The sequence below is a fragment of the Triticum aestivum genome, chromosome 5D (genome assembly GCF_018294505.1).
Source record: "Triticum aestivum cultivar Chinese Spring chromosome 5D, IWGSC CS RefSeq v2.1, whole genome shotgun sequence".
Taxonomy (NCBI): Eukaryota; Viridiplantae; Streptophyta; class Magnoliopsida; order Poales; family Poaceae; genus Triticum; species Triticum aestivum.
In genome coordinates, this window is record NC_057808.1 from 350,476,843 (window position 1) to 350,489,160 (window position 12,318).

A 12,318-nucleotide genomic window follows, 5' to 3' on the forward strand; every position below is an offset into this window, starting at 1 on the left:
GCAAATTTGCTCTGATAAAGCTAGTGGCCAGTACCTTAATTGATAGAGCGGTTTTTTCTGGTGTTTGGAATGCACCCCACTAACAAATTGTCGCCTTTGCCGCCACCAGATAACCACAGCCTGCTCCTAGTTGCACTCATCTTTGAAAGAATCTCCATTGTGATAGAACCTGACCTAGGAGCAGGTTATCCAAAGTTGCACTCATCTTTGAAAGAATCTCCATTGTGATAGAAACACCAACCGAGCAGATCGGGCATTTTGTGGTGAATCTGGGATATGGCGCCCAGCTTAAAACCCCACTTTCCACGCCGAAGGCCCCAAGTGTTCTTCCACACCTTGTTCATATGAACACTGCCCTGTGCAAGATCTCCAATTTCATGAAGGCTACCAAGCAGAGCATTTGCAGACATAGAGATTACAGCAGCCAAGAGAAAGCCGCATGTTCCACCAATCGAGCCCAAATGGGCATAATCGACCCAGAGTATCCTAGAACATATGCACTATTCACCCCTGTTGTCAGGACATATCCAACTTGATACCAAAGATCTGAAAACGACCAGAATCTTTCAGCCTTCACAAACAAAATTGTTCCTCCCGAAATTTACAGGGTTAAATTTCTCAAGTACTTTTCTGCTAAGGAGCAGGGCAACAAGGGCATGAGCGGGAGTAACCCAATGATTGTTATAGATAGATAACCACAAATGCTATGTGAAACCAAATTAACATAAGTAGATTCAACATGCATTCAGAAATGAAACTGCAAATGGGTATCAAATGTTTCACAATCTCTGATGTCACGGCAGCAGAAGGATTTCAAGTACTCTAAAACATTTAGCTAGAAGGGACTAAACCATTGATCATAACCACCAACAAAAATATTTTCCTTGTTTACAGAACACCATCTCACTTCGCACTTCCGTTTCAATCAGATTACTTTGAGGTCGTCTTGTCCTTGGTCTTCTGTATTTTCAACACCTTCTTCACGATCTTCTGCTCCTCCACCAAGAAGGCGCGGATGATCCTGAAGGAGAACGCGAATCAAATGAGACTACATAAAGGATAGGTTTGAGGTAATGAGATTAGATGGTTGTAAGGCAAAGTTTGCTCACCTTTCCCTCACTGCAGTTCCAGAGAGCACTCCACCATAGGGACGGTTCACAGTCCTGCGGTTCCTAGACAACCTTGATCTTTTGTATTCAGTAGGCCTGAGGTGGGGAATCTGGAAATGGAAGTATCAGATCATGAGCCATCAGGTTGAAATATTCTTCAACCAAAGACAAATAAAAAGGCAAATTTCAAACACAAAAATGTCCTCTAAAACAAGCATGGAAGAAGAATATCATTTCACTAATAAAAACAAGCTGAGTGAGCAAATGGAGGTGTTGAAGTCACAGAAGAACCAAATGAGCTGTGACATTCATTCCCGTTACGAGAGTTTGCTTTGCTGCTAGTAAAATCATGCATCGCTTAATCTGATCGTATAATACAATCAACACAACCGAGCAACCAAGTGTTTAAACACCACTAGAAACAAATAGGAATGATTGAACCATCAAAATAAATACAACAATTGAACTTTGTTGAAATGCAGCAGTACTACTCTGCACAACCAGCTGTCCACGTACACCATCATACCAACTGTCGGACAACCAACTCTGAATTTGATACTCATGCACTAACGCAAACCCCCAAAGGAATAACTTCTCAGGAATGATATGAGGAAACGGTCTAAACATAAATCTGATGCCCGATAAGGTCAAATCGGCATCTGCTAATTGTGCATCTGGTAAAAGCCTTAAAGGCACTCTACAAGTTGATAGCCATATACATGTGTGAGATGGAGATAAACCACATTTACCACACATAAATCATACCCAAGCAAAAGAATCCAACTCATCCACCATACAAACAGAGATATCGAATACCCCTATCATGGCAAAGCGAAACAATCAAGAATTTCATATAGATGCAAAGCTTGGCGGCAACTCACCCCCTGGATCTTCTTCCCGGTCACAGGGCACTTGGGGCCGCTCGCCCTCTTCTTGGTGTACTGGTACACGAGCTTACCACCTGCAGTACACAAGGAACAAAACCGACAGATTTCAGCGGAGATCTTGGCACGAACAAATCAGAAGCGACCAAAGCATGCGAGAAAATCGTCTGGGGAAGGGGAGGAGGAGGGGATCCGGACCTGGGGTCTTGACGACCCGCGTCTGGTTGGACTTGGTGGCATAGCTGTGCCTCTTCCGGTACGTCAGACGCTGCACCATGTTTCCGTCGTCTCCGCCGCCGGCAGTAGGGGGGCTTGGGCAAAGAGTGGGGGGAGAGAGAGGAGGGCGAGCGCGTGGCGGCTGGGACGGGTATAAATGGCCTCCCCGCGTCGCCGTGACCTAGCACCGACGGCTAGGATTTGCTTGATGGGGTAAATGGGCCAGACATTCAATTGGGCCGTATGGGCTGTCTTATGAAGGCTTATGTTGTCAGTCCAATTAGTCAACGGCCTAGAGGCTCACGCAAATAGCAAGGCCCTCGCTAAAAAAATCAAAGATCGCAAATAGCAAGGCCCTGTCGAAAGAAAACGCTTTAGCCCGGCTAATATTTTGGCGAGCTAACATTATTATGGTTTAAAGTTTGATTGTAATTCTTAGTTCCAAGAGTTAGTACTTTGTATGTTTTTAATCTTGGATTCAAATCAACGTGCATGTAATGGTTGCGAGTATGAATAAAGTTACAGATGTGCCAAAAAAAAAACCTTCCTTACCATAAAGTCGTCATGCCACTTTCGAATGACGAACTCTATTCATCCTTCTTGCAAGCTATTTCGAATCTTAGAGTTCCATAATAAAAAAAGAAGTTACTGGTATATTGAAGATTCCCATTTTTTGCTAAATTCATGCGAGATTTTGTTAACAAAAAAAGAAGTTTGAATTTAAAAGAACAGGTGGCCATGATAACAAATTACCCATTTGAGGACAAGGTACCGGCAAAACTAGGAGACCCGGGTATATCTACATATCTTGTTCCATGGGTATAACCTTGCAGATGGCTGAGAAGTCCACGAAGAAACAAATAGGACTGATCGAAGATGTGCTCCTAAGATTAGATGGGCATATCATACCTACTGATTTTATTATACTTGACATGCCTGAAGATGAAAAATTATCTATAATCCTTGAGAGACCGTTTTTTAATACCACGGGTGCAACTTTGAATTGTGTAGAAGGGAAAGTCACCTTCAAAATTTATGACGAAGTAATCGTGAGATACTTCCCGAAGAAGTCTGGGAGAAAGAGAGGTATATCCCACCACCAAAGCGAATATGTGCGGTAAGTAAAGAGAACCTGAGGCCACCGGAGACCTAAAACCACCTTTTAAGGTGCAAGGTTGAGCTTAGCGACCTAAAAATCAACACTTATTGTGAGGTAACTCATCATTTTTCTAAGTTTAAAGAGTTTTATTCTAATTAAGATGCTCTCATACAAGAACTTGAATAAATAACGCTCGAGGAAGTATATTTTGACTTTGTGTTGTAGGAGAATTATCGTAGAAAGAAGAAAAAGAGAGAAAAATATTACAGAGAGAGCAGCAGAGAAAAAGTCAGCCTAACCTACGAGCGGTCGTGCTCGTACGATGCTCGCACAAAGGAGACATGCAAACGTCAAAAGGTCTAGAGAGATCGACGAGCTTTCATATGAGCGCACCCGCTCATATGAATGGTTGTGTGAAACCCTGGTTGAACGCATCAAAAGACTAGAGCCAGGCGGCCTTTTATATGAGCATATGCGCTCGTATAAGGGCTCATATGGAGCTCCGCCCCGAACGGCTTCAACCTCCAAAGAAAATGATGGCCTTCCATAGGAGGCCCACACTCGTATGGATGGTCTATTGGGAAATGTAGTAGAAAACAAAAAAAATGCCCTACAATCACTCAGGAACACTATGAAGATGCAATGAACGGTTTGGATCGGATCATTACCGACTCCTAGTTGCAGCGGAAGAAGACGAGTCGGTGTAGATCGCACTTAGAGTCCCTCGAACCATAGGTGAATGATCTCGCGAACCGTCCACGAATAGTCCCTTGAACGAAAGACCGAAAGCACGGCCCCTCTACGAGTTGCAACTGTACGATCTTCACGATCTGGCAGTGCTTCACCGTTCAGACCTAATCATCGCTGGAGAATTAGAGGGAGGAGACTATAACCACACTGGACTTCTAATTATGAGGTTAGACGATCCAGGTCTAGCTCTAATTAGATCAACTATGAGCAGCTAGAACTAGAACTAGAGAGGACTAAAGGAGGCTCCAAAACTTGTGTGTTCAAAGGGCCAAAGCCCTCAAGTATAGATATATATGTTGGAGGGAGAGGAGAGGGCGCGCCCAAGGGAAGGAAAACCTCCCCTTTTGGACGGCCAAGGAGGGGGAATACCCTCCAATTCGTTCTCCCCTTTCCCTCTACAAGGAGAGGGCGCCTCGACCTTCTCCTTTCACCACTTGGCCTTTTAAGGCCCGTTGATATTAAATTAAATATAAAAACCTCCTAAGTATTATTAGAGCCTTTTATTATTAATTTAACATCTGCAAAAACATTTTCCACCTATATATTATTTATCGGTAATAACTGATATTGCCCGATAAACCCCGAGACCCGTCCGGTGACCCCTAAACGCTTTTGTCCTCTCGGAACTATTCTGAATATCAATGAAACAATTCCACAAATATATTCTCATCACTCCCTTCCTACTAACACTTAGCAGATCGTGATTACCTTAAGCTTGTGACCCCGTAGGTTTGGTAACTCATAGACACGAACGAAACCATTCTCATTCAATTGACCTAAAAAGGCCAAGAGCTGGAAGAACCAATTTACGGGTTCATCAGAAAGTTTGACAAGTGGCCAGATAGCTCAAGAGTGGGATTTTCTCCTCCGACGATGGAGAGATATTCTTAGGGCCCTCTCGGTGTGATGGCATCCATCATCGTCTGGCCAGACACAGGTGACTACATCATGGGGATGCCGGAACACGACAACGAGAAAAGAGAACAAAGCCAAAAATGAGGATTTTGGTATGGTGAGCATGTGTTGACTCAGGAGGATACCGATGCATCCTTGGTTTTGTAAAGCATCGTGAAGCAAAGGGAACATCACATGATAACCATAGGTTCACTCGATGCTCATAGGGATAGATATGGACGTCCATAGTCCCGCTATCGGTCATTGAATGAACAGTTTCGTTCGTGTCTATGAGTTACCGAACCTACGGGGTCGCAAGCTTAAGGTAATCACGATCTGCTAAGTGTTAGTAGGACGGGAGTGATGAGAATATATCTGTGTAATTGTTTCATTGATATTCAGAATAGTTCCGAGAGGATCCAAAAGCGTTTAGGGGTCACCGGAAGGGTTTCGGAGAATATCGGGTATTACCGATAAATATATAAAGGTGGAGAATGTATCCAGGGATGTTATATTATATTATATATATAATGGTATGAAAATATTTAGAACTATTTTATATTGAATTTAATATCAACGGGCCTAAAAAGACCAAGAGGTGGAAGGCAACTTGGGCCACAAAGGCCCAAGTGGGGAGGCGCCTCGTGAAGGAGGCCGAATTGGAGGAGGGGAAGGATTCCTCCTCCCCTCCTTAGGCCGGCGCACCAAGGGGGGCTCATTCCCCCTTGGTGGAAGCCCCTCCTCTCCCCTCTATCCTATATATACATGAGGATTTGTGCCCTTTGGGCATACAAGTTTTGGAGCCTCCTTTAGTTCTTCTACTTCTAGTTCTTGTTGGTCCTAGTTGACTAATAAGAGCTAGGCTAATCCTCTTGTCCTCATAATTAGAAGCCCTACGTGGTTCTAATCTCCTCCCTCTAATTCTCCGGTGACGATTAGCTCTGGACGGCGAAGCGCTGCTAGATCATGAAGGTTGCATGCTTATAACCAAGTAGAGAGGCCGTGCTTTCGGTCTTCGGTTCGAGGGGATGTTCATGAGCGGTATGGGAGATCGTTCATCGATGGTTCAAGGGACTCCAAGTACGATCTACACTGACACGTTCTTCTTCCGCTGCAACTCAGTGACGGTAACGATCGTGATCCCAGCCCATTATGCATCTTCATATTGATCTTGGGTGTGCGTAGGCGTGATTTTTGTTTTGTTTTTTACTACGTTTCCCAACACCCAGGGGGGCATGCTACCTGAGCTTGTGGGTCCCACGCCGCTCTGTTTGACCTAATTCCACTTCTATAAATTCCCATAAATCCCCAAACCAACAAAGAGCCACCAGAAACAATTTTTTTGCCGCTACAAGCTTCTGTTCTTCCATGATTCCATATGGAGGCCTTTTCCATTACTTTGCCAGAGGGGGATCGATCACGGAGTGCTTCTACATCATCCTTGTTGCACCACCAACGACGTGTGAGTAGTCTACCATAGACCTACGGGTCCATAGCGATTAGCTAGATCTCTTCCTCTCTCTCTCTCTTTCTCTCTCTCTCTCTAATCTTCAATACAATGTTCTCCTCGGAGTTCTATTCATTGTAATCTTCTTTCACGGTGTGTTTGTTGGGATCCGATGAATTGTGGGTTTATGATCAGATTATTCATTGAAAGTAATTGAGTATTTGCTGAACTTTATTATGCATGATTGTTATACTTTGTATTTCTCTCTGATCAATCTGTTTGGTTTGGCCAACTAGATTGATTTATCTTCAGTGGGAGAGCTGCTTTGTAGTGGGTTCAATCTTGCAGTGTCCTCACCTCGTGACAGAAGGGGTAGCGAGGCATGTATTTGTATTGTTGCTACTAAGGGTAAAACGGCGGGGTTTAATCATATTGCTTGGTTTTATTCTATCTCAATTATGTCATCATACTTCATGCATTACTCTGTTTGTTAGGAACTTAATACGTAGAGAGGCAAGCACAAAAGTGCTCTCGAAGGAGTAATAGTAGTAGATGCAGAATCGTTCGGTCTACTTGTCACCGACGTACTGCCTATATACATGATCATTGCCATGAATAATGTCATAACTATGCGCTTTTCTATCAATTGCCCAACAATAATTTGTTTACCCATCGTATGCTATATTTACGAGAGAGAAGCCTAAAGTGAAAACTATGGCCCCCCAAGTCTACTTTAATCATATTACAAAAACCAAAAATACCTTGCTACAATTTATTTACTTTTATTTTAATTTCCAATTTATCTATCTAACATTATCAGATTTAATCCTTGCAAGCAATGAGTTCAAGGGGATTCACAGTCCTCTTGCCCGCATTGGGTGCAAGTATTTGCTCTTGTGTGTGTAGGTACTACTTACTAGGATTTGCTATGTTCCCCTACTGGTTCGATAACCTTGGTTCTCACCGAGGGAAATACTAGCCGTTACTTGATACGTCCATTTTGCATCATGTTTTATTACTGTTGTTTATACTGTTTTTATGCTTTATAACACTTTGTGAAGTAATTCTAATGCTTTTTCTCTCATAATATGCAAGGTTTACACAAAGAGGGAGAATACCGGCAACTGGAATTCTGGACCTGAAAAAGCTATGTCAGAGATAACTATTCTGCACATCTCCAAATAAGCTGAAACTTTATAGAGAATTATTTTGGAATATATAATAAATATTGGAGAAAATAACTACCAGAGGGGGGCTGCCAGGTGCCCACAAGACACCAGGGCGTGCGAGGAATAGTGGGCCACGTGGCCCACCTCCGGTGCCCATCTTCTAGTACAAAAGGTCTCTTGACCTAGAAAAAATAAGGGCAGGACTTTCAGGACGGAGTGCCGCCATCTCAAGGCGGAACTTGGGCAGGAGCACTTTTGCCCTCCGACGGAACAATTCCGCCGGGGGAAATTCCTTCCCAGAGGGGGAAATAGAAGCCATCGTCACCAACAACCCTCTCATCTTTGGGAGGTCAATCTTCATCAACATCTTCAACAACACCTTCTCATCTCAAACCCTAGGTCATCTCTTGTGTTCAATCTTTGTACCGGAACCTCAGATTGGTACCTGTGGGTGACTAGTAGTGTTGATTACATCTTGTAATTGATGCTATATGGTTTATTTGGTGGAAGATTATATGTTCAGATCCATTATGCTATTTAATATCCCTCTAATCTTGAGCATGAATATTATTTGTGAGTAGTTGTCCTTGTTCTTGAGGCCACGAGAGAAGTCATGTTGCAAGTAATCATGTGAATTTGATATTCGTTCGATATTTTGATGATATGTATGTTGTGATTCCCTTAGTGGTGTTATGTGAACGTCGACTACATGACACTTCACCATCTTTGAGCCTAAGGGAATGCATTATGGAGTAGTTATTAGATGATGTGTTGCTAGACTGATAGAAGCTTAAACCCTAGTTTATGCGCTATTCCGTAAGGGGCTGATTTGGATCCATATGTTTAATGCTCTGTTTAGATTTTATCTTAATACTTCTTTCGTAGTTGCGGATGCTTACGAGGGGGTTAATCATAAGTGGGGGCTTGTTCAAGTAAGAATAGCACCCAAGCACCGGCCCACCCACATATCAAATTATCAAAGTAGTGAACGCGAATCAAATCAACATGATGAAAGTGACTAGATGAAATCCCCGTGTGCCCTTAAGAATGTTTTACTTATTATCTGAGACCGTACTGGCCTGTCCTTTGCCATAAAAAGGATTGGGCTACCTTGCTGCACTTATTGTTATTATTGTTACTTGTTACAAATTATCTTACTATCAAACTACCTGTTACCGACAATTTCAGTGCTTGCAGAAATTACCTTGCTGAAAACCACTTGTCATTTCCTTCGGCTCCTCGTTGGGTTCAACACTCTTACTTATTGAAAGGACTATGATTGATCCCCTATACTTGTGGGTCATCAAGACTCTTTTCTGGGGCCATTGCCGGGGAGTGAAGCGCTCTTGGTAAGTGGAAACCGGTAAGGAAAATATTATATTGCATGCTGAAATTTATTGCCACTTGTTACTATGGAAAACAATCCTTTGAGGGGTTTGTTCGGGGTATCTTCACCACGACCGGAAGCACAAAGAGTTGCCCCTTAACCTACTGCACCTACTGAAAATATTAGTTGTGAAATTCTGTCGGGTATGATAGAACAACTGCTAGCTAATCCTTATGCAGGAGACGGAACAAAACATCCCGATATGCATTTGATACATGTGGATGAAATTTGTGGATTGTTTAAGCTTGCAGGTTTACCCGGAGATAAAGTTAAGAAGAAGGTTTCCCTTTATATTTGAAGGGAAAAGCATTGACGTGGTATAGGCTATGCGATGATATTGGATCATTGAACTCGAATTGATTGAAATTGGAATTTCACCAGAAGTTTTATCCTATGCATCTAGTTCATCGTGATCGGAATTATATATATAATTTTTGGCCTCGTGAAGGAGAAAGTAAGCTTGCCAAGGAGGCGGGCTCGTCGGAGATGGTGAGCTTGCCAAGGAGGTCGATGAGGCAGCTCGCCCGCGTCGGGCACAGGCTCGTCGGAGAGGCGGATCCCGCCGATGAGATCAACGAGGCAGCTTGCATCGCAAGCGGCTTCCGCGCCGCACAGCGCATCGACGCAAATGCCATCGGGCGTGCCGGGCTGGCTGCGCTCTCCAGGAAGGAAGAGGGTTCCCGTCCAGAACATGTCTCCGGACGACAGTGCACCTTGCCCCATGGTGGGCGCCAAATGTCGGGGATATCGTGCGACATATGCCGGGGGGTGCCTTAGCATGGATGGGGACAAGAGTACGTCACCGGGCTCTAGAAGCGGGAGTGAGCGAGACCGCATACGCCTGCGAATCTTACCCAGGTTCGGGGCTCTCCTCGGAGATAACACCCCTAGTCCTGCTCTGCGGGGTCTCCGCATGATCCTATCTCAACAAGTGGCTACAAGGTTGCTCCTTGAGCTGTTTGGCTAGAGGAGGAAGAAGGGCAAGGCTAGCTCTACTCCTCTCTCTATGTGGTGTATCTGATCTCTAGGGTTGTGAACCCCTTGCATGGGGAAGCCTGGGGGGTTTATATAGGCACACCCCTAGGGGTACAATGGTAATCCAGCTGGGTGTAGGACCCGGCTGTCAGTGTCTCTGGACGCCGGCTTCTCCGCCGGCTGCTGGGGCCCGCCGGCTGCCGTGATCTCGGCCGACAGGTAGGGTCCGCCGCCTGCGGGCCATGTGGACTGCTTTATACTGTAGCCTCACCCTCGATGATGGAGGCTTTGTCGGGGGGAGCGTGGCTACAGTCCCGCCGCCTGGCGGGCGCTCACTGTAGCCACTCCCCGTCTCATCTGGTTAATGGCACACAGACTCCAAGGGGGAGAAGGGCCGCCTGCTAGGAGTCGGCCCACCCTTGTTGCCGCCTGCTTGGGGTTCGCCGCCTTCTGGTGGCTCACGGACAGGTAGGCCCCACCGCCTGCGGGCCGTACCGACTGCCCGTCGTGGGAGCGTGGCTCCCTCTAGCGTAGGTGATGTCATGGGCTGCGTGGCAACAGTGCCGCGCTAGGCGAGGGGTGTCCGCCTGGTACGCCGCACTGTGGCCACGATCCGCCTTGGATTCGGGGGTGGCAGGTTACACTGTAGCCACGCCCCGTCTCGTCGTGGTAATGGGGTGCAGACTTTGAGGGGACGAGGGGCCGCATGCTAGGAGTCGGCCCCCTCGTGGCCGCCTTCTGTGGTCTTGCCGCCTTCTAGCAGCCGGCCTCTTGGACCAGCCGGCCCAGGAAGGCGGCCGTGCTTCCTGGAGGCGTGAGGGGCGCAGCTTGCCCCGATGTCTTGAAATTCCATGGGGGGCTAATGAGGCTACCCGTGGTCATTTACTCCGACAATCGCTCTAGCTTGGGGGAGGCTTAAGTCAATGTTATATTCATGCCCCAATCATGAGCTCTTGAGAGAAATTATCATTCATAATTTTTATGCTCGGCTTTCTCGTGATGATCAATCCATATATACTCAATACTCCTTATGTTGGTTCTTTTATGAAGAAGACTATTGAATTCAGGTGGGATCTTTTAGAAAGAATTAAACACAACTCTAAAGATTGGGAACTCGACGAAGGTAAAGAGTCAGGTATTAAGCTTGAGTTTGATTGTGCTAAATCTTTTATGAATACCGGTGCTTTTCACAAGTTTAGCACTAAATATGGACTTGACTCTGAGATAGTAGCCTCTTTTTGTGAATCATTTGCTACTCGTGTTGATCTCCCTAAAGAGAAGTGGTTTAAATATCACCCCCTATTAAATAAGAAATTAAAGAACCGGTTATAGTTAGAGATGAAACTATCATTTATAATGTTGATCCAGTTGTGCCTACTACTTATATTGAAGAACCACCTTTCCCTGTTAGGGTAAAGGAACATGCTAAGGTGTCAACAGTGGTTCGCAAAAGTAATATTAAAGCACCTAAACCCTCTGAACAAATCAAAGTAGAACCTAGTGTTTCTATGGTTAAAGATATTTTGGTCAAAAATATTGATGGGCATGTTATTTACTTTTGTCATGAAGCTGCTAGAATTGCCAAACTCGACACTAAAGATCAGAACAAACCTGTTGTGGGAATGCGTGTTGTTTCAGTTAAAATAGGAGATCATTGCTATCATGGTTTATGTGACTTGGGTGCTAGTGTGAGTGCTATCCCTTTTACTCTATACCAAGAAATTATGAATGATATAGCACCCGCTGAAATAGAAGACATAAATTTCACTATTAAACTTGCTAATAGAGATACCATCACACCGCTTGGGATTGTTAGAGATGTTGAAGTCTTGTGTGGGAAAATAAAATACCCTACTGATTTTCTAGTTCTTGTTCCCCACAAGATGATTTTTGTCCCATAATTTTTGGTAGAACTTTCTTGAACACTGTTAATGCTAAGATAGATTGCCATAAAGAAACTGTCAGTGTTAATTTTGGTGATGTGTCTCATGAGTTTAATTTTTCTAAGTTTTATAGACAACCTCATTATAAAGAATTTCCTAGTAAGGATGAAATAATTGGTCTTTATTCTATTGCCGTACCTCCTACTTATCCACTAGAACAATATTTGCTAGACCATGAAAATGATATGCACTTGCATGAAAGAAATGAAATAGATAAAAAATTATTCGAACAACAACCTCTCCTTAAACACAATTTGCCTATTGAAACTCTAGGAGGTCCTCCTCCACCTAAAGGTGATCCTGTGTTTGAATTAAAGCAATTGTCTGACACTTTAAAATATGCTTATCTTGATGAGAAAAAGATATATCCTGTTATTATTAGTGATATCCTTTCAGAACACGAAGAAGAGAGATTATTAAAAATTCTGAGGAAGCACCGTGCTGC

General features: G+C 44.2%; 1 protein-coding gene across 1 annotated transcript; it reads right to left on the minus strand.

The window, feature by feature from the left end:
• Positions 1-709: 709 nt before the first annotated feature.
• Positions 710-2,374, minus strand: LOC123121695 (60S ribosomal protein L34). Its single transcript, XM_044541711.1, has 4 exons — positions 2,192-2,374; positions 1,991-2,070; positions 1,110-1,219; positions 710-1,021 (listed from the first exon to the last, which is right to left on the minus strand). Exons 1-4 carry the CDS (start codon positions 2,268-2,270, stop codon positions 931-933), a joined length of 360 nt encoding a protein of 119 aa, XP_044397646.1. The 5' UTR covers positions 2,271-2,374; the 3' UTR covers positions 710-930.
• Between the last annotated feature and the right edge of the window lie 9,944 nt (positions 2,375-12,318).